The following is a 25,105-nucleotide window of genomic DNA, read 5'->3' as shown; positions in this document are numbered from 1 at the left end:
AGACATAAAAACCTCATAGTATATAAAGGCATGAAAACGTCATAGTATAGTAAGTCATAAAATGTCATAAAAACGTCATAATATAGTAGCACATAAAAAGTCATAATATAGTAAGGCATAAAAATGTCATAGTATAGTAAGATATAAAAAGACATAAAAAGTCATGATATAGTGAAGCATAAAAACGTCATGGTATAGTAAGTCATTATAACGTCAAAAACATCATAGTATACTAAGGCATGAAAACGTCATAGTATAGTAAGGCATTAAAAGTCATAGAAACGTCATAATAAGACATAAAATGTCATAAAAATGTCATAGTATAGTAAGGCGTAAAAATGTCAAAAAAAACAGTCATAGTATACTAAGGCATAAAATCTAAAAAAAAAATCATAGTATAGTAAGGCATAAAAATGTCAAAAAATGTCAAAGTATAGTAAGGCACAAAATGTCAAAAAAAGTTATAGTATAGTAAGGCACAAAAATGTCGAAACAAAAGTCATAGTATAGTAAGACAAAAAAAGTCATAAAAACGTCATAGTATAGTAAGGCATAAAAACATCAGAAAACGTAATAGCATACTAAAGGCATAAAGAGAAATAAAAACCTTATAGTATATAAAGGCATGACAACGTCATAGTATAGTAAGTCATAAAATGTCATAAAAACGTCATAATATAGTAAGTCATAAAAAGTCATAATATAGTAAGGCATAAAAATGTCATAGTATAGTAAGGCATAAAATGTCATAGTATAGTAAGGCATAAAATTTCATAAAACCTTCAAAGTATAGTAAGGCATAAAAAGAAATAAAAAGTCATGATATAGTGAAGCATAAAAACGTCATGGTATAGTAAGTCATTATAACGTCAAAAAGGTCATGGTATACTAAGGCATGAAAACGTCATAGTATACTAAGGCATAAAAAGTCATAATATAGTAAGGCATAAAATGTCATAAAAAAAAGTCATAGTATAGTAAGGCATTAAAAGACATAAAAACATCATAGTAAGGCATAAAATGTGATTAAAACGTCATAGTATAGTAAGGCATAAAAACATCAAAAACATCATAGTATAGTAAGGCATAACATGTTTATAAAAACGTCATAGTATAGTAAGGCATAAAATGTCTAAAACATCATAGTAGAGTAAGTCATAAAAACATCAAAAACGTCATAGTATAGTAAGGCATAACATGTTTATAAAAACGTCATAGTATAGTAAGGCATAAAATGTCTAAAACATCATAGTAGAGTAAGTCATAAAAACATCAAAAACGTCATAGTATAGCAAGTCATAAAATGTCATAAAAAAAGTCATAGTATAGTAAGACATAAAATGTCATAAAAAAAGTCATAGTATAGTAAGGCCTAAAATATCATAAAAACGTCATAGTATAGTAAGACATAACATGTCATAAAAACGTCTAAGTATAGTAAATCATAAAAATGTCGAAAAAGTCATAGTACACTAAGGCATGAAAACGTCATAGTATAGTAAGGCATAAAAACATCAAAAACATCATAGTATAGTAGGCATAAAAACTCATAATATAGTAAGGCATAAAAATGTCATAGTATAGTAAGGCATAAAATGTCATAGTATAGTAAGGTATAAAATGTCATAAAAACTTCAAAGTATAGTAAGGCATAAAAAGACATAAAAAGTCATTATATAGTGAAGCATAAAAACGTCATGGTAATGTAAGTCATTATAACATCAAAAACGTCATAATATAGTAAGGCATAAAATGTCATAAAAAAATTATAGTATAGCAAGGCAAAACATGTCATAAAAGCATCATATGATAATTAAGCATAAAACTGTCATAGTATATCAAGACATATAATTGTCCAAAAGCGTCACAGTATAATAAGGCACAAAATTGTCATTAAAATGTCATAATATAGTTAGGCATAAAAATGTCAAAAAACGTCATAGTATGTTAAGTATATAAAAGTCATAGTATAGTGAGGCATAAAATGCCACAGTATAGTATATTTCTCAAATGTATATTAACAGATTACACATTTATGTACAGATTGTTTATCTGTTCACACAAATAATATTGAAACAAATCTACCTCCACAACAGAAGTGACACAGGAAATTGATAGCTTAAAAAAAAAAAGTGCTAGATCAATTAAAAATTAATTTTAAAAAAACCCAAAATGTAATATAATATAATATAGTTAAATTCTGTACACATATATATATATATATATATTGTTCCACCTGTATTTTTTTATTCAGTCATTTGCTTTCTGTTTGGAACTCAATAACCACCTTCTTATGCATCAGGGCTCAAAAGATAATACATTATACATTTTTCAGTGTTTATTTTTTTCTTCATATATTTCTTTATTAATTTATTTTTTCAATCATTTATATAAATATTTGCATCTGCAGTGATGTCCTTACATTTATTTCTATATTTATTCATTTTCATATTAATATACTTTGTTAGTTTATATAGGCTATTTATCTCCAATTTGTGCAGTTTCTACAGTGTAATTCCAATACCAAACATACCTCACAAACATAAAGCACAGACATCATTCAGGACCATGAAAACCAATGAAATAAGACACAAGCATCAATCTGTAGTTAACATCCAGTTTTATTTGAGAATTTAATATTTCAAAACTTTGCAACAGATACACAATCAACACTACAGACTGGACACAGGGTGTGGTATTAGTAGGTACGTTTACATTCAGTTGGCACAAATCACTAGGATTTACAAAACAGCCATCATATCACTGATGCACATAAACAAAAACATATAAGATGATCTGTTGTAACATGCATATACAGTAGCATTGTATGTCTGCACGTCTGTGTAGGATCACCCACAAACAGGGTTAAAGCAATTCAATTTGCTTTCTTTAGAGGAAATAAAATCACAACTTTTACCAGTTTGTTGTTGTAGTGTGTCAGTATTCCTTGTCAGGTTCACAACAAAACTCATATTTTTATTTTGAAACAAATACAAAAGAAAACTTTTTGGCATGCAATGATTGTCTAGGAGTTTGTCCAGGTTCATTAGACTCTCCCTATTATGGTATATTTCATCACGTTTTCCAATCTCTTTTGATCTATAGGTCCTTCAATTGGGAGATAATAACATTGCAATGCTCTTTATGTTATTCTAATTGAAATAAGGCTACAAACAGCCATTAAATGTACTTTTAAATCATCCTACCTCCAAATCAGTCCCTTATGTGTTGGAATGGATTGATCGAGTTTGCTAGAGAGCCAAAGAGTCATGTATCTCACCCTAGACAGCAATATCCTGCAAGGCAGTTTGTAAGTTTTACAAAATTCACATATAAAAACTTCACCTGAAGTAATACATTCAGTCACAGAGGTCTAACAATCCCCAAACTTCAAACCACCCGCTGCTCCTTAAATATTTGTAACTTCAAGACCAAAGCAAGGCTAGAAAATGGAAGCGACCTTCAGAAAGGTTAGTAGAAGTAGCTCAGTCATAGTAAACACATTACTATTCCTTGTTAGGCACTTAAGAGTCAGTAACTGCCTTTGACTCAGCTTTCTGTTACTGTGTACTTTCAACCAAGAAGCACTCTTGCAAATGTCAGCTCAGAACATGTGCACAATTCAAACTGTCATTGATCCAAACTTAGTTAAACATACTTCCCTCCTGCTACCTAAGGTAAGGGGTAAAGATAACTAATTGACTAAACTTGCATCTACTGCTCTGTTAACCCAAGTGCATCAAAGTTTTCCACTGTTTGCTGATGTGAATACAGTCTGCTTAGGTTCGGGTGTGTCACCTGAACGCTACATTTCTCCTGATTCCCTGGACAATTAGGAAAACAATCACAACATCCATGAACAGACAGATGAGAGGCAGATGAAATGATGGTCAGACAGGGGGGTTAAAGGAGGGTTGTAAGTTTAAAGGATGGGGGGTGGGGGGGGGTGTAAGAGTGGAGTAAACTACTGAATAAAGATGGGTACCAAATTTCAAAATGTCCTGTTACTGACCACAACGTGTCCCTAGCAGCGAGTATCGAAAACTGTCAAATACTAAAAGTACCAAAGTACCAAATACCAAACAAAAATCAAAGAAGAGTCATTCTGGTATCCGTGCTGAAATCCAGGTATTGTTTCAACATTAGTACCGAAAAATACTCAGCCCTGCTCAATGAGCCAATAAATGAGTTGGTTAATGGACAAAATCAATTCAAATTCTAATAGGTTACTGAACTTTTAAACAGTGAAAACACACAATATTTGCTGATTAAAGATTCGCAAATGCAAAGGGTTGCTTTTTCTCTTTCATAACATGAAAATAATCATATTTTTGGGCGTTTGTATGCTGGTCAGAAGACTTAAGCAATGTTAAGGCATCACTCTGGGCTTTAGTCACTGTTATGGGCATTTGTCTGGTGATTATTCAAATAATTTCAAGATTAATCAATAATAAAAAAATAATCATTTGTGCAGCCCCAGTAGAGTCTTAAACAATCGTGTATGAATCATGCATTAAAAAATACAAAACACTATTGAGTTTCAGTTTAAATCATCACACTTGTTTGTTTCCTGCTTTTATTCTGGTGAAGGAGACACTTCCTGCCCTCTGCTCCACTTGGCTCTGCATCCTCGGTATTTATGGTCTAAGTATAGAAACAGTATGTATGGTATGTATGGTCTAAGTATACAAACTATTGACACTCCTCAATGGCCGCAAGCCTGCATCAGCACTGTTGAAACTGTTGCACATATGGTCAAATAAAAACTGAGCACAAAGTCCCATTTTTGACAATACTCCACATAACACATTGATATGTGAGAATTTCATGAACTATTGATTACATGCTGAGGTAAAGTACAATACTGAGAATGCTAAAATGAACTCAATGCTGCCTGTAACAGAGAAGTCAACTGATCACTTCACTAGGTGTGTGCACATTTCCAGTCAAGTTAGTCCATTAGTAAATACTAATAAAGATCTTCATTCTGAGTCCACCCCAACCAGAAGTTTGTAAATTATTTCAATGACCTGTCAAAATTAAAACTAGTGTCTTGCCAGGTTTTAAAGAAAACGGGCATGAATGGCAGCAAAATCACCAAGAGACAGATCCTGCAGCTGCCACACTGACAGCACATGGAAGACAACATTTGTATAGTGTGTATGGGACTCTGTGTTTTCATTACCAGTGACACATACATGAGGGTGACAATATTAGAAACACCTGTCAATATATTGTAATCCAAAACAATATCATTAAAAATGCCATAGATTTAAAGCAACACTTCTCACACACACAGTGTCAATGACAATGGGGCATTGTAAACTTTACAAAGTTAATACTCACTGCAGGGCTGTTGTGTTGTATTGGATTGCATTAGACTGTACAGGTGTTCCTTCTAAACTGTTAAATCAGTGTCTATGATCACACATTTGGAAAAATTACCTATCAAAGTGTTTGATGTGCATTACTTGACACTGCATGTCAGTATGAGGTTAAACTGTAGGTGAGATTTTCAGCTGGTATTTTTTAAATCTGTCTAGTCACCTGTATTGATACATCAGACAACAGATTTGACTATCAAAATTTACAATATTTTAAAAAGCCCATGATATGATTACAGTGAAAACAAACATAAAATAATATGGGCACTCTTAAAACTTTATATCTGTTGGCACTGGCATAAAATATAGATCATCTGTCTGCTGTCAGCACAATAGCTTAATTCCAAATAACAGTCTGTGAATTCAATGTTCAGGAGCTCCACTTAAAAATACTGGACTCAAAGAGAGTTCGATATTTTCAACTCAAACAAAAACTATTCAGTGGCAGTAAAGATGCTGTTACCTCTGTGCTGGGCAAGATTGTTTATAACACCACTAACACCATATAATCTGCAGCTATCTCACATCCTAACCTTTGGTATAATTCCTTAAACAAACTCATTCACATCAAAACAAATCTCAAGGGGGCATACTTTACTCTGATCAAATCAAATGCATCTTAAAAGTCCATAACAGATGAGTGGCATCCTGCATTGCATTTGAAGGTGTCAGTTTTAAGCAGTAACACAAGGCAGTTGAGAGATGTCAGTGTGTGTGAACCTCTGAACTCTTTGATTGATAAATACACTCACAGGCCTGGTCCACCAGGGCAGGAGCAATATAATCTATGTGTACACACATAGGCTACACACATAAAACCACTGAGCATATTGCACTTAGATGTACATGACAACAGCGTGTAGAGGTACACGTTACCACCTTACACCCTACTTTGTACCTACAGGGACTGTACATCCCTTGTTGCACACAGATAAAGCGAGAGAATACATTAATATTACCCACGCATCCTGAGCCAGTGTGCGTTTGCTTCTGTCCAGCGATACACACTCTTCACTCTCTATCACTTTTCCCTCCTTGTTTCTCATAAGAGGGCTAATGGGGATCTTGTGATCTCCCCATTTTCCACTCTGAATAACTATTATCGAGCTGTATAGCCCATCTGATGCAGCTTCCTCAGGAGGATCTGAGTAAGGTCAAAGGTGGTGAAGCTGATGCCCACCGCAATGGGCCCTTTAACCCAGTTCATACTGAGACCTTTGTAGAGTCCACGGATGACCCCCTCCTCAGACACGATATCCTTCATGGTGCCCAGGATGGTGCCGTACGTGTGACCTGTCACTCCTGCAGTCTGCATACGCCGCCGTACCACATCAAGAGGATAAGATGCTGATTGGCCAATGAGACCTGCACAGGCTCCAAAAGCCAGACGTTCATATGAGTAGGGCTGTGGGCGCCCACTGCGCTCTACATGGGAGAGGAGGATGTAAAGAGGTGCAACTCAGTGAATAAATATTTCACATACACAGCATAAAGATTAGGTGTGAAAGAAAGGGGTTGTAGATAAATTACCTGCATGTAATTTCTTCAGTGTCTCATAGGTAAAGAAGCTGAGACCAGCATAGGGAATAACACCCAGCATGGTGGGAGTAAAACCTCGATACAATGTCTTCAGGCCCTCTTCTCGAGAGATCCGCACAAACACATGCAGAATGTTACTATACCTAAAACAGAGAAACAGAACACACAAAAAAAAAAAATGTCAGCCGGATGAAACTGGATGAGATGTAGCAAAAGACTCCCGTTCATTATTGTATTCTGGTATCTGAGTTACAATGTGAACAAAAACACCCATCCATAGACCTACTTTCATTCACAAAAAAAACTCTCATTCTATTTTGGCCTTACTCATTGATTATGACTGAATCTGCACCATGGTCAATATGGGTGGGTAATATGACATAAAAATTCATATCCCAGTATTTTTTGGTGTTGTTGTTTTTGTAGAGTGATGAAATTATATTACAGTATAACAAAATTAAAAGGGAAACTCCAAAACATGATTCTTCCACTTTTCACTCTATTGGCAATATAAGAGAACTATCTCAATTTTGATGTGTTTATCTAAGCTGATATAACCTTACGAGTTACTCAAAATGAAATGAAAAAACTTTGAGTTCAAACAGAGTTGAAAAATAGAACTAAGTGTCCTACACACTCAATTAGAATTTATACAGAAACTTCAAAAATGCGACTGTATAACAAGAAAAATACATCAAGTTGTATAATATACTCTATGCTACAATGCAAACATAACCAGTTAAATATAAAATAAAGTGAGTGATAAGAGCATTACTTCTTTTACAATAACTCCTGAGTTAAACAGTTTTTACAGCTTTCTACCTGGAAATGATAATTATAGTGTTGGTGCCCATATCTAAAAAAAAAAATGAGCTCCCACAAGGAGCACATCAAATAAATTTGCCAATCTTTGGGAGAAATAACCATGGGAGATAAAGTATCAGAATTTCTTAGAATAAAAACGTGCGTATCGGTGAAGCCTTAAGCCAATTAGTTCAAATGTCGTCCAAGAGGTGGTTCCCAGCTGCTGCAGCCAGAGGAGAGCAACTGCAGCGCCTGACTAAGAAAACTGCAGCCGCTCCCACAAGCTTTAATGTCATGGGACATGGTGACATTCTGCAGAGCAAAGGATGCACACAATTTCTAACCAACACACATCACATCAAGTCAGCACTGCAAAGCTTAATATTCACTGATTATGTATTTTAGCAGTTAGACATACTTACATTTCCTTTGGTGTTACGGCCATCCTGGCTCGCACCATGTCCAGAGGATAGGTCAACATAGCTGCCGTGGTACCTGCCATAGATCCAGCCAGTAACCTTGGTAATGGAGGCAGGGCTCTGAAACAACAGAGAAAAACAAATGTACATCAGTATTTAAGTTTATGAGACATGAAGAAAATCTTAGGTTGGGTGACAACATAAAAGTTCATAAATGTCTACCAGTACAAACTAACACTTACTTCCCCTGAAAGCCATAATAACCTCCCAGCAGCCTCTTGTACTGCTCATGCGCGCAGAACTGGATGGCTGCGTATGGAATGACTCGCACCATTGTCGCAGAGTTCCCCCTCCACAGGCTGAAGAAGCCATCCTTCAGGTAGGTGCGGTAGATCAACCTGTAGGCCTCCTGTATTACAATGTACGCACATACAATACATACTCATACTTAGTTTGAATTGATGATAATCTATTTTTGTCTTTAACTTGTTCCTCTGATATTCTTTGGAGGTCAGTCTGAAAACTAATGTTAATGCCTGTACAGTAAAGTGCATGACTCTAAGTGTATGCATGTTCTTTTTATCAGTAAATCAAACTTGAAATAAAAAACTACATCAACTGCAATGGATGTGAATTAACTTCTTGTATGTGAATAAGAAGCAGGTAATTTGTTTATGTTTTATCAAGCAAAATAAAAATGTACATGAAATGTAAAATGCTCTTTAAGAGAAACCCACCTTGGCAGAGAATCGTGCTGAAGACACTGAAAAACAGAACACATATACAGTATAAATGACAAGCGTACAGTGTTCTTTATCAGTCCACTTACTCTCATTTCAGAAAAACCACACACATTTTCTAGCATTCAGATTGTGCTAACAGTAGCAGTGTAGTTAAAATATAACAGAGTCAAGAAATAATTCTGTGTCATCAATTTGGGTGATTTGTAATCTTAAAAACTATTTTACGTGAGCCGAGCACCCAACTTGCCTTGGAAGATGATTTTAGTCCTGTCCAATGGGGCGACAGCTGTCTTGGCCACAGCTCCCGCTAAAGCGCCCGAGAAGAGCGAGTTGAGGACAGAGCGAGTGTGCTTTAGGCCCTGCACAGAGATGGAGGAATTGCATTTAACACCAACAGAGTGACTCCTGTAAAAACTGCGTCCTTACGTGAACAATATTGTGTTGGAAATGCTGTTGATCATTAAGCCAGAGTTACGTACAACTCACTGTCCAGCTCAAAAACCTCAAAAATAGGAGCAGATGTCCTTAAATGAACCAAAGCCAAAGAGGAGGCCATGAAGCTACTGAATTTAGTTCAGTTAATCTCTTGCACACACAATACAGCAGTGCAACTAGCAAAGGATACAAAGCATACATGGTTTAACAGCACAGCTGAAATTCCTTTAAATAGACAGCACACAGATAAAACACAGACACTGACTAGACACAAACTGGAACATCACAATGACTGCTCTGGTGTTCTTGGAGTTGTGTCTGTATAAGATAAATGATTCAAATTCACAGATTAAAACTGAGCTGCAATACAAAAAAATTACATAAATTAACCCATGGACTTTATTATCAGGTGGATTTTCCTTGAAGTGTTGAAGGAAGGCTCATGTTTATAAAATGTCACCTCATAGCTCACTTCTGACTGACTGGAGGAAGGCAGCGGCAGCACTTCTCCCTGTGTGAGTGATGCTCGTTGTTCCTGGACTCCACTCCCCATCCCAGAGCACTACGCACAGCTGTCACTGAGCGTGCTCATGAATTCAACCACTGGAGGGGCAGCAACACCAGGCGCTAAGAGCTACAGAGGAGAGAAGAAGAGGGCAGAAAGAGAAACAGAAGGTCACTTATAGGTAAAATTTTAAGCTTAGTCAGACATTTAAATGGCTACCTTTCGACTCTTGTTACTTTCAGGGAACTACATCAAGTTCTAGTGACAAGCATGACTCTGGATATGATAAGTTTCAAGCATTATCAACAAATTATGATAATTTGATTTTGCATTCAATAGTAGCTTCATCATGAGATCATACAAACCAAGATATTCAAGTCTAGCCTTGTATAAACTGCTAGCACAGAAATCTGTTTGTAATTCTGTGCTGACTTAACCAGTGTCATGTCAGCAAGTGATGAATTACAGAGTAGTTATCTTTAAATAAGAAACTTAGAGGATAAGAATAAAGAATAAGAACACCCAAAGAACAATCAAGTTAACTTTAACCAACTACCACACCAATGAAAGCTATAAAAAAAAAAAACAAGCAAAGCAGAGCTAGTGTAAGTTACACCCAATCTCTTGCAGGACAAGAACATCACTGAAGTCCCTCCCTTAACATACCAGATTACAGTATTACCACATTGTTGTACAATCGGGACACTCTTTCCGATCTATTCAGTGAAAACAGGAGATCAACTTTAAAGAACATTATCTTGGCCGGTCTCACTACCCTTACCAACAAAGATGACATGGCATTTTTTTCAATGAGCTAATCATTTTACCAGACAAATCACCTATTCATGCAACCTTCAACCCCATAGGCTCTCTGGTCCATTGTTAAATACTGGAAAATAAAATGTACACTGTACAATTGTACATTGTTCAAACCAACCTTGCTTTAAATCACAGTCACAATTACAAAGTTGTGAAATATGTAAATGTGAATAGCAGGAAATGTTGGCATTAAAGTTGGCATATGTATTTTTGTAGAGCTTCAATAATTTTCAGAACTGATTAACATACTATTAACTTTTGAATGTCATTTTTTAACATGCATACAATCTACACAACTGATGTTCTACATGTTTTTACTCTTCAGTCAGTGTCACCAGGACCATTATTTATGTTATTTAGGGTTTAGATTTGTTTCCAGGGAGATATTGAGTTTATAAACAACTTTGTTGTTGCTGCTCCAGAAAAAATATTTTGGTATATTTAATATAAAAATAAATTATAATCTTGTGAACTGTCATGAATGTGATATCATAAAAAAGTGTATTGTATCAAATATACAGGCTATGCTCTTAACTAACAAATAAATACACATTGCTTTGCATCGCATATGCTTGTGAAAATATCATAATGTGAATAAAGGTGAAATGATTAGGTGTGCAGCCATGAGGAGATGCCATGTATGATATTTCACTAAATATAGGTCTGATCCAGCTTAAAAACTAGTAACTAGTAACAAATGAACATTTGTTAAATAATCACTTATTACTGGGAAAAGATCCACTAGAAACATCAGAGTTCAAGGAGTTTAGCAGCAGTGAGGAGAATAAAGCAAAACAAGATGGAGAGAGAAGGCCAAGGGACAAGAGAGCAAACAGAGGGTTTGCTGAAAAGCTGGGTAGTCATGGGCAACTAATGTTGGCATCAGTACAACAGGGCTTCAAGCCAAATCATCAAATGAGCACTAGATGTGTCCCCTTTCACCTCACCCACTGTCCTTACTTTACCCCTGACTATAGCCTCCTTCTCCATGCATATCATTTTACAGTTCCTTGTTCCTGATTGCTAGCTATGTCTGTTTGGTTACCTCACTTATTCAACACCTCCCTCCCATGCAACACACACAGGAATGGAGAGATAGAGCTGTCCCTTGGGGTTACTAGTGTTAACACACAGCAGTGTCTTCTTGTTTGCTGAACTGCTTTTGTGTTAACCTTCTGTGACCAACTTGTCCTTTCAGCTGGGTTACCTAATGGTCATTAGTAAAATATCAGTGTATCAATAATTAGTCATTCGAGAATGTGCCAAGATAACAATAACTGCCTTAAACTGTGTAGTAACTGTGTGTGAAGACACAGGAAGGACAACATAATTAAAACAATTCATTCCAATTGAACCGCCACACAAAAAATGCTAATGCTTTGTGAAGCTTATAATGGATTTGTAGGGCTGCCACTAACAATTATTTCATCAATTACTGCATTTCATTAACAGTCAAAAATCCACAGATATTCAATTTACCATTATATAAGATAGAGAGAGGTAGCAAATTTACATTTGGCATTTATGCTATATAAATGACTTGGTGATTAATCGATTCATACAACTGCTGGCAATTCATTTTCTGTCAATTTTCTGTAACAAAATCGACTAATTATTTCAGCTCTGTAAATTTGTTAAGAATTCTGAGTTTGTAATGTTGCTCTAAAGGGAAGCATTATGTTATAAAGTGTTCGTGTTTTTTTGTCTATCTCTTGGTATTTTGACTTTTTTTGCCATGTTAGGTGATAGTTTTGTAACAGCTTTGTATCCCATATGCTACTACTCTCCTTGCCGTGTAACATTATTATTAGTCAAATTATTTGTTACCACTGGACACTCCATAGCCATAAACAGGGTTACAATTCAGCAGTATAATTAAAAAATAACATATTCATCATTGATAAAAAATGATCGCCGGTTATTTCTGAGTGGCTGTTGCACCCACCAGGCTTTTCGAAACTTGCCCACCAACAAAACACAGCCACCCTTTGCAGCCAGCTATCTGTCACTGGTTACAAACACTACATTTCTTACCTTACAAACCTGAGACCAGTACGAAGAATTCTCATTTTCTGAAGGTATATCCCTCTCTCGGAGTGTTATTTCAGTTTGTTAGCAGGCTCTTCCAAAGCTGTTTCTAAGTTAGCCGAATACCAGGTTAAGTAACGTTAGCTAGCTGTTAGCTTACCGCTACACTAACGTTATCGTTACTCGCGTTGTGGAAAAATTAACATTTACTTTGCGTCTTCATAAAAACGTCTCCTGGTGTTAAAAGTACTCTCTTCCAGAAGTGTCTGAGTTTCATTAGCCCAGCAGTGGCATCAAGTGAATGACATCGTGCGTGCTGCTGTAGTTCTGCCGTTACTACTCTTGTCAGCGACCTGAGGCGGTTAACGTTAGCATGACCACAGTGAGGTTTGACAAGGACGAGCGCAGTGGCATTGTGGGAGATGAAGTCTGAGTGAGGCGTGCCTGGATAGGTCGGTTAGAGGGGCGTGAGCACGAGACACGCCTGGCAATGAGTTAGCTTTCTATAGTTTCTCCATAAGTACCTAGTGATGTGGGGGGTAACTTTTTTGTTTAGTGTGCAAAGTAGTTTTGGTTTAAAGATTATTGTTTATTGTTAACTCACATGTTTTATGTCTGTCTTTTACATCTTTGGGGCATGTTTTCACGTTATAATGCTAATCCTTGCATGAGATATTTTGTATATCCATAAATAACTCAAAAAGTACACTGGAAGTTAAAAAAAAATTGCTTCAGGTTCAACAAATACATTGTAAACACAGTCACACAGCAAGATAAAGCTGACACACCAAAAGTGAGTTTTATCATAGTCATGCAGAATATATACTGTCAGCAGTGGTAGGTCTACGGAGATTTCAGTTTTACACTGTCATAATGCATAACAAACTAAAAACAAAAACAGAATTGATTTCTTGTAGTTGACATATAAGGCATTCAATGCATGTTAAAATGTGGCTCTGCCAACACAGGAAAGGGAACTGCACAAAACTGCAGTTTAACTATTTGCGATACAGCAAATACATTTGTATTGACCCATGGCACCAAACTCACAAATTTACATTTAACATCTCAAGAACAGATATAAAATTGGACATCAAAAATTAATTTGTAAACAAAATATTAATAGTAAATAAAACATATACAAGGGGACTTTAATGACCTTTTATGTTTGTTAAAAACAGAAAAAGGACTGGAAAATTTATTCAACCTCTTAAAGGTATTGTATGAGACTGGTGGCTTGGTTGTTTGCACTGCTCACAAGTCTTCTCTACATTAACTACTCTGTACAAATATGTCTAGCTAGGGAGGTGCATCGGCCTCAATACTGTTTCTACCAACATCCTAAAGTTTTATCTCCCCTAAAATAGCACACAAACTTATTGTGTGAGTGTATGGTCTTCAGTGATGCTCTCCTGTACTTTCAGTGGGTGAGGCTGCCATGTTTGCCAGTCCACAGCTCTCGAAGCTCCACCTGGCATCCCAGATCTCTGAGGGCGGCTTTACCCACATCACCACAGTCTTGGTGGGTCTTTAGTGCCTGGGCTATCAGGGCCTCTGCTCCCATGTCCAGGATCGGTTGGCTGTAGTTGCGCATACGTGCAACCAGGTTTCTCAACAGCATACACCCTTGTTTCTGTTCATAAAGACAGAAGACAAAGACATACAGAGTTGGCACGCTGTCACAGGGCCTGTTTTTTTCAGTTGAGCATATTAATTATTAATGACCTCATATTACCTGCACATTGACCGCATCAGTATGTGCCTTCATTGCCTGCACGGCAGCCAAGGCACCCCCATTATCCATGATGACTTTGCAGTTGTTGGGTTTACGCAAAGCAAGGACAGAGAGGCACGCACAGCCGTGCTCACACACCTACAGCAGAACATGAACACAATCTTAAGACATTTGTAGAATTTATTTACAACTTCAATTTAGTTTCACACAACAAAAAACAACATATGATAAAAGTGTCTTCACTAAATCTGCTGTGAAGTCTTGATCAAATCCATAAGTATGACATTTAACTCACAGCAGAGTTGCTCATGTGTCTGTTCATGGCGATGACAATGAGCTGGACTCCACCAGTGTTAACAACAGCATCTTTCACATCATCATTTCCTGCTATGGCTCGTATTGCACTAAGGACCTGCCGAACCAACTCCTGGAAGAGGAAAACCAGTTCAGTGAGCAGAACAAACACGTAAGTTGAATCTTAAATCAGTTTGTATCACACTCTCTTGTTTTTTGTACACTACCGCTGTCTCATAGGAATCTGCAAGCAACGTCATTATGAGTTTTAATCCTCCCAGATCACAGATGTCTTGACAGAACTCGTTTCTCACAGCCAGACGGGACAAAGTTGCACAGAGCTCACTCAGGACAGAAATATTATCAAGGTGAGCTGTGAGGGCAGAACATGAGAAACAAACAAATTACATTCATGCGATTAAAATCTGATTTAGAAATAACAAGCTATTACGATAAACCCCCAAATGAACCAGTGTGCCTTACCTTTCGCGGCCTCAATTAAAACCTTCAGTCCATTGTGCTCGAGAACAATCATCTTGGCGTGTTCGTGAGCATGCCCAAATGTAACTCGGACATCATCATCAAAGGTCATGACCCTGAGAGCTGCAGAGGCCTCCTTCACCAGCTCTTCACATCCACTATGTCGTGTAATGGAAGTGGTCAGCAGGGGCAGGACTCCACCTTTTACCAAATCCTGCCTGTTCTGTTCATGTTTCAAACAGCAGTGACGTACAGCGCAGATGGCCATGCGTGTCACAGAAGAATCTGCCTGGTACTTGTTAAGGACATCCAAAAGGAACTGCTGACCCTCTGCATCCAACAAGTCTGGCTGTCCATCTGTCAGTGCAGCCAGAGCAGACAGAGCGGCCAACACAGCTTCCTGCTCCTCCACACTCGTTTTGCAGTAGGAGAGGATAATGGGGTAGGCGTCTTTTTGGGCAGCCAGGTACCTCTGGGCAAATCCAAGTGAGCACTGTTCAGTGAAGCATTTTATGTATTTTATGTCTTTCCCAATTCGGAGAGAATCCAAAGCCTGCAAGTGAAAAAGTAGGGCAACACAGAGCGGGATTTTGACAACAGATACTTTGGAGGTAAACAGTTCCTTTTCACATAACAGGCCGGGACTTACCTGTAAGACCTCATGTGTTTGCTCTTCTTGTTTCTCATCGGCTGATGCAGCTGGTACAGCTTTTACTATACAAGTGAGGTCCACACCTGTATCCAAGTCACAATGTAAGAACATCAACTATCCAAGAAGGGTTTTACTGCAGTCTAACTTTGTGTGTGGTTTACTGGACCACTATTCAAGACAGAAGCCTCTAGTTTATTAGGGAATGGAGGAGCTAGAATGCTACTATTTAATACTTTATCCTTTTAAACTCCACATAAAGGTACAGAGATGTCTGATAGGCCATGTTGTTTAATTGATCTCAGTATACATGAAACTGTTGTCATTTTGGAATATGAGAAAATTATAAACTGTAACACTGCAAAAACATATTTTGTAAAATGGTCACATATTTCCTGGATATTATCCCAATATGGACATTAAGCATCAGACCTCATGACTCCAGTCAGTGTCACTAGAGACAATTTCTCTGCCATGATAAATATTTTAGCAGGTTTTAGCAACTCAAGTATCTGCATTCTGGCCATCAGTGACTTTACTTCTAGTGCAAAGCATAGTTGGATATACTGGTATTTAACCGTTTGTATGTTTCACCCCTATCATGCTGACTCTGAAATGTACATAGATCATACCTTGCTTGGCTTCACAGTTATACAGTAAATATCAAGTAATTTCTGTGAAATTTACCTTGAGACTCAAACTGCTCCACAGCCTCCCTCAAAGCCTCGTCAGGATCCATCTCAAATTCCTCCATGTTTTCCCTGACAGCAGCATCAAACGTTTCCTGTGTGATCCTCCGTTTCGACATCTTGCCTCGTAATTTTGTACTCTGAAATGAAGCGAGATAAAGCTGTTGTCAAAAGATGAGAAACATCTACCGGAGACAGCTAATGCCGGCTATAGCTAGCTAATTCATGTTGTGTTACTTCTCCTGTTGCCAACTATGGCTGTTGAAATGTACAACGCTTCCCTTAAGAATAGCTTTTCTGCTGCAGGATTGTTCCCACATAAGAAAAATATCGTTGTAAAAGTCAAATCACTTAACTGATACCACCGCTCAGTGACAGACCGCCTGCTCCACTGTTATGAATGATGAACCGACCACCACTGTTGGTTTACGCACTTTACGTAGTGGGTCGTGCAAACTACTTGCAACGGGCGCGGGGCGTGAATGTTGCGGAATAATTTAAATGAATAGCAAATTCCGTAAAAGGTCCCACTCATACATTTGCCTCATCGAAACATAGACTGCAAAACATTAGTTCCACAAGTTCCAAAAGTTTTACCCGAGACAACGATTTCATAACTTAAGGAATGCAAATTGAGTAGGCTATTTTATATGTTTCTTGTTAAGAAGAGGGCCCCGCTCCGTCAGTGTTGGTTAAATGGAAGATATCCGTGCACTTTTAAGTGAAAAGTGCACTTTTACTTTCCCTTCAAAGTAAAGGACGTATTTCATTCATTTATAATATTCCAGTGGTGAACTCGTGACTCAAGAGGATTTTCACTGTGAAATTGCGTTTTTCGGGATAGGTAGTCGTAAATATTTCACTGTTGTTGCTGCCATGTGACATCAATTACCGGAATTACATAAAATGTATATTATGTTTGTCTAAATGTTACACACGTGGTCTTAATTTGAAAATAAGAACCGGAAGTTATTCTTGCCCTGGCTAGCTTGGCGCTAGTACTCAGATTCATGCAAATGACTGAGGCAGAAAACAAGAGAGGGTAGCAGAGGATCTGAGGATCGGATTCGGCGGACGTCGGTCCAGCGGTAAACCAGGATCTTTTGTTATTGCTTTGTCTTCAGACAACTCAAGATGGCAGCGAGCACAGAGGCCCCCGAGCCCTGGTACCTGGCTCTGCTGGGCTTTGCAGAACATTTCCGCACGTCGAGTCCACCGAAGATCCGTCTGTGCGTCCACTGTCTGCAGGCGGTGTTTCAGTTCAAGCCGCCTCCGAGGGTCGAGGCCCGGACTCACCTGCAGCTGGGCTCGGTGCTGTACCGCCACACAAAAAACAGCGAGCTGGCTCAGACTCACCTGGAGAAAGCGGTGAGCAGCAGCCACAGCGTCTGACACCGGGCTGTGGTACAGTGAATCACTGAAAAGGATAAACATTTGAAACACGTCCAGTGTGTAATGCTTTTTTTTCATCCATTGCACCAGCTCACTGTCAAAATCGATGCTCAGTGTGATACTGACTCTAATATTTATTTGTCCTATTTTCTCCACAGTGGTTCATATCACAACAAGTATCCTTTTTCTGAATGATATGAGGTTGCATATTAATGCAAGGTGTGTGCTTGTAATGGGGAGGGGAAAAAAACTCCTTAATGATTTATGTCAGATTTCTCAATTTGAAGATGTCAAGTTTGAAGCAGCAAGTATTCTATCAGAGTTCTACTGTCAACAGGTAGGTGCATCCAGTCCACATGAAGAAGTGATTTGGGAAACTTTACTATGTTTCCCCTGGTTAACATACTTATTAGGCTATAACATAAGTGCAAGAGTAAAATAATGTATTTTCTGTAGCAGAGGTTGCTTGGTTGTTGTGCTCAGTCTCTGAAACTCACCTATTGCCTTCTGTTTTCAAGAACCTGGTGGACTCGGCCAAACCGGTGTTGCGGAAGGCCATCCAGATCTCTCAGCAAACTCCCTACTGGCACTGCAGACTGCTTTTTCAGCTGGCAGTAAGAAAAATGCATTATGCATTACAAAGTTATTCATATTTGGTAAATTGATTTTAAAGCATTTGTGTGTGGGATGTTATTTCTTTCTAAGCAATTACACGCTCTAGAGAAGGACTTGGTATCTGCCTGTGACCTCCTTGGAGTTGGAGCAGAGTATGCAAGAGTCATGGGATCAGAGTACACACGGTAAAAAGATCACACTGGGGTGTTTTGTTTGTTTTTTTTACCTGTCTTTTAATGCTCATTATCTCACATTAACTTTTTCCTTATCTTTCTCTACAGAGCGCTGTTCTTATTAAGTAAAGGAATGGTAAGCGTAATAATTCTCTACTAATTAAAGGCACCTAAAATTTTACTTGTGTTGTTTTCATAACATGCAATTCTGTAAAATGCATTTGCATCTGTGACTCTGTAGCTGCTGCTGATGGAGCGGAAGCTGAGCGAGGTGCACCCTCTGCTGACGCTGTGTGGGACCATAGTGGAGAACTGGCAGGGAAACCCCATTCAGAAGGAGTCCCTCAGAGTTTTCTTCCTCGTGCTGCAGGTTACACACTACCTGGATGCTGGACAGGTACAGCTGTATCCCCATGTCTCATTATTGGCAGCTACTATCATGCCATTACCAGGCACGTATTTATCTATACGTTGGATTTAGGTAAAGAGTGTGAAGCCGTGTCTGAAGCAGCTTCAGCAGTGTATCCAGACCATCTCCACTCTCCATGATGATGAGATCCTTCCCACTAATCCAGCAGCTCTCTTCCACTGGCTGCCCAAAGAGCATATGTGTGTGCTTGTGTACCTGGTGAGATTTTGTCACGTGTACATTCTGAAAAGAACTTCATGTTTTGTGTTGATCATCTGCAACACGATAAAACGGGATGTTTTTTTTTTTATACTAAAAGGTGACAGTGATGCACTCCATGCAGGCGGGCTACTTGGAGAAGGCACAGAAGTACACAGACAAAGCTCTCATGCAGCTGGAGAAGCTGAAGAGTAAGTTTGATGGAATACTCTCACTGATGATTTCCCCCTCGATGTCGGTGATGTTGACTCAACTCCGGTCCATCTGAATGTTTTCAAAGTGCTGGACAGCAGTCCCATCCTATCCACGTTCCAAGTCATCCTGCTGGAGCATATCATCATGTGCCGACTCGTCACTGGACACAAGGCCACAGCTTTACAAGAGGTGAGTCATCAGCTGTGAAGGAAATTCTGTTCTGCATAGATTCTGTAACTGCAGTTTCCCCTGCAGGTTGTCTGTCTTGTTCAAGATTGTGAGGGTCTTTGTCTGTGTTTAGATTTCTCAGGTTTGTCAGCTTTGCCAGCAGTCTCCCAGGTTATTTACAAATCATGCTGCTCAGCTTCATACCCTGCTGGTAAGTCTTCAAGAAAAGACAATACACACTGCAACAGAAAAGGAAAAACAAACTGTCTTATGATGAAAAACAAATGATGACAAGATACAGCTGTAAGAATGGCAACAACACATTTTTCTGTAGCAGCCTTTAGGTCAATAATGTCTCGTATCCACTTAAATATGTAGCAGAATTCTGCTAACGTGTTTGAATTTCCCTTTTTCTCATTTATGGTTTTGTTAAAGTGCCTTGGTTGCAGAGGAAAGTAGAACAGGATAATACGAACCATTCACATCTGTCTCCTCTTTTTCTGTGTCAGGGCCTCTACTGTATCTCGGTGAACTGCATGGATAACGCTGAGGCTCAGTTCACTGCTGCTCTACAGGTGAGTTTCATATCGTCACTGTTGCCTCTGTCTGTTGTTGAAGAAACAAGGTGATCATGTGACAGCAGATCGTGTAACACTTTTTGACATTTCAAAAAGGAATAGTTTGGGGGTATAAAACCCTTGGCTGTGTGAGGCTCAGATGACTCAATGTTGTCAGTGTCTCTCGTTTTTTTTTTTTTTTTCTGTTAGATGACAACACACCAGGAACTGTGGACGTTCATTGTGACCAACCTGGCCAGCGTCTACATCCGGGAAGGCAACAGACATCAAGAGGTCAGAAAGCTATTTCCTTCCCCCAGCAGTTAAACATTTACAAATGTGTGTGTATGTATGTATGTATATATATATATATATATATATATATATATCTTCTTTACTTTGATTCTAACTTACTTTTTTTGAATCAACAGCTGTACAGCCTTCTAGAGAGGATTAACCCTGATCACAACTTCCCTGTCAGGTATCTATAGAGACAATACCACATCATATAAGTTACATGTTTTTTTGGAGAATTTTTAAACAGTGTAACTTTGACTTCCTCAGCTCTCATTGTCTACGGGCTGCAGCGTTTTACATCAGAGGGCTCCTGTCTTTCTTCCAGGGACGTTACAATGAGGCCAAGTAAGAAAAGCTTCTGCCTATGAGCAATATAAACTTTACATTAAGTAATGGTGTTCTGCACTAAGTTTATGTTAACTTGCATCGACAGAAGATTTCTAAGGGAGACCCTGAAGATGTCTAATGCTGAGGATCTGAATAGGCTGACTGCTTGTTCGCTTGTCCTACTGGGCCACATCTTTTTTGTCCTGGGCAACCACAGGGTGATTCCACAAATCACTAATACTAATTAGCCATCAGACCACACACAGTTGTACTGGTGTCTTAGGACTGTAGATGTAATCTTGACTATTTGTCTGGTTCCATGTTTTCTCCAGGAAAGTAACAATATGGTGGTTCCTGCCATGCAGCTCGCCAGCAAGATCCCAGACATGTCTGTGCAGCTGTGGTCCTCTGCACTTCTCAAAGGTACAGCTGTCACTCAGCCTTAACACACACTGAGGTTTATGGTATGTTTTATGAAGTTACATTAAATATTTACCCAAAATATGTAAAGACAAGAAAGTCCAAAACCTTACTGTCAGCCTGTGCCAGAAGAACTGTTAATTACATAATAATTAATTGATCCCAGGGGGGAAATTCACAGCTTTCATTGCCATCTGCCTTCTAGGAGATAAATTTATATCTTGGCCAGATGGGGGCGCAAGAGGAAAGCGGTTTCTTGTCGTACTAACCATTGTGCACCAATATTCAGCAATCACATTGGGAGAGATCTCATGTCTCCTGCAGAGGAAGCATAGATTTCTCATCTAGTTGTAATATCATTACACAACATAGGAATGAAGCCACAACTGAATTAGAAGTGGAAACACACATCACACTACAATAACTTTATACATCTATGAATATTTAAGGGTGGACATGACACTAGGACCCAGGATCATCAAACATAGAAATGTATTCACCCTCTCTTTTCTCCAGCAGATCTGAACAAGGCTTGTGGAAACACCATGGATGCCCATGAGGCAGCTCAGATGCACCAGAACTTTTCTCAGCAGCTCCTGCAGGACCACATTGCAGCCTGCAGCCTCCCTGAACACAACCTCATCAGTGTAAGCACAATATCAGTCAGCTAGTCTATAAACAATGAGTCTATCCAACCTGCTTGCATTTTCATAGAGAGTAATGCTGTAATATGTTGTGTTGCAGTGGACAGACGGCCTCCCTCCTGTGCAGTTTCAGCCTCAGAATGGACCGACAACCAGCCTGGCCAGCCTGCTCTGAGAACAACCACCCTGACAGGGAAGTGGAGACACGGAAGAGCAGCTGCAGGGAAAAATTAGAGAAAAACACAAACAGAAAAAAGGAGATATACTCGATAGAAGGGTAAGAGGAAAGGGAGGTAGGAAAACTTGATTAGAAACTGAAGGCATACTGCGCTGTGTCATTTGGCAGGTTTCCATTCACTGCATTCCTTCTCTCATTTGGGGAACTGGGGCATCATGACTGGATTTGAAGTGATTGAAGTTTTTTGGAAAACATAAGGTGAACTTGTATTACACTGGCACAACCTGGAGTGGTTGTAATTGTTTGTTTTACCAGCCATACAACAAATGAAAAATTAAAGGAAAAGTTCCGCTTTTTGGGAAATACGCTTACCTGCTTTCATACAGAGAGTTAGATGAGATGATTGATACCACTCTGTACAGTAAATATGAAACTACAGCCAGCTAGAGTTGTTACGATTCCGATACTGGTGTCGGAAATACCTCATACTGCCTAAATACACTGGATCGGGAATCGGCGAGTACGTGAGTCTATGCAGTCTATTAGCTGTTGGCTGCAATCACTAATAGGCTGTCATGGTCCAGGTTCAGACCCAGATGTTGACGTATCTGGACCTGGACCTATGAGCTATAAATTATTGAAAAATTATTACATTTTTACTGAGTGTTTTTGTTTTAACCGATGCAGCTTTTCTAGCCTTTATCAGGTCACATGATGCTACTCAGCCAATCAGCCAGTGATCACTGTAACCGTGACTACTATAAGTGGTTTCCACTGTAAATGGAGATATTTTTTGGCATTCATGTCTTTGTTCAAAGACAATGACAGCAATCATATCACATTCACACAGGGTTAGTAGTATATACGTAGCTGTTAACATTTTTTTTAATGCATCGGCATGGAATCGGTACTCGGTATTGGATGATACCCAAGTTCAGGTATCAGAATCAGTATTGTTAAGGGAAAAAAAGGGATGTGAACATCTATATTGCCAGCAGACAGCTCACTTACCTTAGCATAAAGACTGGAAAAGGGGAAACGGGTATAGGGTGGGATCCACCTTCTCAGCGAACTCTTGGAAAGAAAGGAAATAAGTATATTTTTGAAACTGTCAAACTTCTCCTTAAAAATTCAGATTTTCTTTCCCACGCATTCAGTTCATCTCTTAACTCTTTCCTGCAAGACCATTGAGGAGGTATTTTTGTTTGGAATTAAGTAAAAAAAAAAAAAAAAAAATTCAGAAAGAGTACACAGATTTTAAGATAAATTGTGATCAAATTTAAACCATGGAACGGCCAGACAGTCATTTCAGGTCTATTGTTGTGCATGAACTCAATGTGTCTTTTCAAAGCACTGTTTGGCCGAAGCACAGTACTAGTTGGGATACATTTGGATATACAGTATACTATATATCTGTAATGATCTTAATGTTTGTGGAGTGGTATGTTTGATCTTTATTTGGTGGTTGAGCTGCACGTGTAGTTTATTCACTGAAGAGGAACAAATTATGCTGAGCTGAGATCAATGACAATTTAAAATGATGGGATCACACCAGCTGTGACGCCCGTCAACATGTTGACATTCCGACCCCTGAGTACTCAGTTGTTATTGCTACATTATTACATGAGCACTCAGTACTCATGGGTCAGACCACACCCATATTCAAACTCAGCCTTTATTTTGATCTCAGCTACACACCTGTAAAGTTTTGTGAAAAACACGTTTCATAACACAGACACCTGCCAAAGTACTCACAACCACCTCTGTGGTAGCTCCTGTTACACAGAGTCTACAGGACCACATTTTGCCATGATGACACAGACACAGACTCACAAGGTGTGAGGTGTGGCTGGTAAAATACTTACCAGCCACACGCTATCACGGCTGGTAAGTATATTACACTTAGTAGACCATGGAACCAGCTGACCATTTAATATAAATGCAGCCATGTGCTTTCTGACATCCAGTGGTGTGTATTAATGTTCTGAAGGTAAGAAAAGTGAACGTTTAACATGTTTTGGGACTATGATGCATCTAAAAAGTATTTGGGTAATTTATTTACATTGCAATTCGATTGAATTGCTGCCTGTTTTTCACTATTTCGCTCTCACTGTGGTGTATGTTTATATGCTGTGCACATTTTGCCTGGAGTCAAGAAACTAGTAATAATAGTAATATTTCTACTGGATAAGACTGACTGTTACCTGTTTGCACATATGTTGTTTCATGATGAAACCTACATTTTTATCTTTTCCTTTAAAGGATTTTGAAATAATTGTTTTTTTTCTCACTACAGTTTTTCTCTTTTCCTGTTTTACACATTTCTTCCAGATGATGGCAGAATAAATCTGCATTTAAATAACTTATTTATTTAATGTTGATTTTCACTATAGCAGATACATTTGTTCTTTGCTATTGTTTTTAATAGCTGGTAGAACTTTCAGTTTAGTCACACTACTGTAGGAAAGGTACATTTTAGTTCTATCTATTAAAGACATTTCCTCAACAGATTTCTGTAATCATAGTTTTTATTATTTCAAAATAAACGACTGAGTTTGGTATTCGCTGCAATAAAATACTACAGTATGGGTGCCATTTATTTTATTGCCATGTTACATTATGTTATAAAAGTGAATGTTTGATTTGTTATTTTCCCCGTTGTCATTTTAACTATGCTGAACTTCAACACATGACTTTTTATGAATAAAAATTCAAAGGTAGAATGACTTGATTGTCCATATGAATAAGCAATACTTTGCCATACAACTTTGTTAAGAATTTGTCTTGGTGTGCTCATGACAGGACAATGAACAATCCCAACATTACACACAATAAAAAAAAAAAAAACCATAACACATAACCCCCAAATTTGACTCACCATCTATGAGATACCTCATGCAAAGAGAAGAAAGCTGAATACAGAGAGGTACAGATGCTGCATCTCACCATCCATAGCTGTTCTGAAACGAAGAAAAAAGATGCTGACAT

The 25,105-nt window shown here is 38.3% G+C and overlaps 3 protein-coding genes across 5 annotated transcripts; 1 reads left to right on the top strand and 2 right to left on the bottom strand.

Moving 5' to 3' along the window:
• Positions 1 to 2,603: 2,603 nt before the first annotated feature.
• Positions 2,604 to 13,073, bottom strand: slc25a42 (solute carrier family 25 member 42). 2 transcript variants are annotated; one of them, XM_023402925.2, is made up of 8 exons: positions 12,683 to 13,073; positions 9,785 to 9,958; positions 9,137 to 9,248; positions 8,884 to 8,909; positions 8,389 to 8,555; positions 8,150 to 8,266; positions 6,915 to 7,066; positions 2,604 to 6,809 (listed from the first exon to the last, which is right to left on the bottom strand). In XM_023402925.2, exons 2-8 carry the CDS (start codon positions 9,875 to 9,877, stop codon positions 6,484 to 6,486), a joined length of 993 nt encoding a protein of 330 aa, XP_023258693.1. In that variant the 5' UTR covers positions 9,878 to 9,958; positions 12,683 to 13,073; the 3' UTR covers positions 2,604 to 6,483. The 2 variants fall into 2 exon arrangements, with proteins under 2 accessions (XP_023258693.1, XP_023258694.1); XM_023402926.2 differs by having other exon boundaries at positions 9,797 to 9,958.
• Positions 13,074 to 13,244: 171 nt separating this feature from the next.
• Positions 13,245 to 17,014, bottom strand: armc6 (armadillo repeat containing 6). The gene is made up of 8 exons (XM_023402906.2): positions 16,880 to 17,014; positions 16,522 to 16,663; positions 15,835 to 15,920; positions 15,189 to 15,738; positions 14,933 to 15,078; positions 14,707 to 14,838; positions 14,412 to 14,549; positions 13,245 to 14,309 (listed from the first exon to the last, which is right to left on the bottom strand). Exons 2-8 carry the CDS (start codon positions 16,640 to 16,642, stop codon positions 14,097 to 14,099), a joined length of 1,386 nt encoding a protein of 461 aa, XP_023258674.1. The 5' UTR covers positions 16,643 to 16,663; positions 16,880 to 17,014; the 3' UTR covers positions 13,245 to 14,096.
• A 508-nt stretch (positions 17,015 to 17,522) lies between these two features.
• mau2 (MAU2 sister chromatid cohesion factor) lies at positions 17,523 to 24,843 on the top strand. Of its 2 annotated transcripts, none has more exons than XM_023402914.2 (19): positions 17,523 to 17,891; positions 18,074 to 18,091; positions 18,187 to 18,252; positions 18,434 to 18,529; positions 18,621 to 18,715; positions 18,812 to 18,839; positions 18,945 to 19,100; positions 19,185 to 19,331; positions 19,432 to 19,522; positions 19,612 to 19,715; positions 19,828 to 19,905; positions 20,204 to 20,269; positions 20,462 to 20,545; positions 20,683 to 20,732; positions 20,816 to 20,893; positions 20,982 to 21,093; positions 21,208 to 21,298; positions 21,815 to 21,942; positions 22,040 to 24,843. In XM_023402914.2, exons 1-19 carry the CDS (start codon positions 17,658 to 17,660, stop codon positions 22,112 to 22,114), a joined length of 1,797 nt encoding a protein of 598 aa, XP_023258682.1. In that variant the 5' UTR covers positions 17,523 to 17,657; the 3' UTR covers positions 22,115 to 24,843. The 2 variants fall into 2 exon arrangements, with proteins under 2 accessions (XP_023258682.1, XP_087029226.1); XM_087173100.1 differs by having other exon boundaries at positions 21,812 to 21,942.
• The last annotated feature ends 262 nt before the right edge of the window (positions 24,844 to 25,105 follow it).

This window comes from Seriola lalandi, unplaced genomic scaffold (assembly GCF_002814215.2).
Source record: "Seriola lalandi dorsalis isolate HSWRI2012SDOR001 ecotype SW California unplaced genomic scaffold, Sedor1 jcf7180002054043, whole genome shotgun sequence".
Lineage (NCBI taxonomy): Eukaryota > Metazoa > Chordata > Actinopteri > Carangiformes > Carangidae > Seriola > Seriola lalandi.
Note: the sequence above shows the minus strand (reverse complement) of the source record. Positions and strands in the feature narration are given on the sequence as shown.

Bases quoted from the DNA above. Each gene is read 5' to 3' on its own strand.
- armc6 (XM_023402906.2), bottom strand. From the start codon at position 16,642: ATGTCGAAACGGAGGATCACACAGGAAACGTTTGATGCTGCTGTCAGG. The intron at 14,550-14,706 runs GTGAGTTAAATG...GTTCTGCTGTAG, and splicing joins GACACATGAGCAACTCTGCT to GTGTGTGAGCACGGCTGTGC. The intron at 14,310-14,411 runs GTAATATGAGGT...CTTTATGAACAG, and splicing joins CTGATGCGGTCAATGTGCAG to AAACAAGGGTGTATGCTGTT.
- slc25a42 (XM_023402925.2), bottom strand. From the start codon at position 9,877: ATGGGGAGTGGAGTCCAGGAACAACGAGCATCACTCACACAGGGAGAA. The intron at 8,556-8,883 runs GTGGGTTTCTCT...ATTGTAATACAG, and splicing joins CAGCACGATTCTCTGCCAAG to GAGGCCTACAGGTTGATCTA. The intron at 7,067-8,149 runs GTAAGTATGTCT...TCTCTGTTTTAG, and splicing joins GCCGTAACACCAAAGGAAAT to GTATAGTAACATTCTGCATG.
- mau2 (XM_087173100.1), top strand. From the start codon at position 17,658: ATGGCAGCGAGCACAGAGGCCCCCGAGCCCTGGTACCTGGCTCTGCTG. The intron at 20,546-20,682 runs GTCAGAAAGCTA...TTGAATCAACAG, and splicing joins AAGGCAACAGACATCAAGAG to CTGTACAGCCTTCTAGAGAG. The intron at 21,943-22,039 runs GTAAGCACAATA...GTTGTGTTGCAG, and splicing joins CTGAACACAACCTCATCAGT to TGGACAGACGGCCTCCCTCC.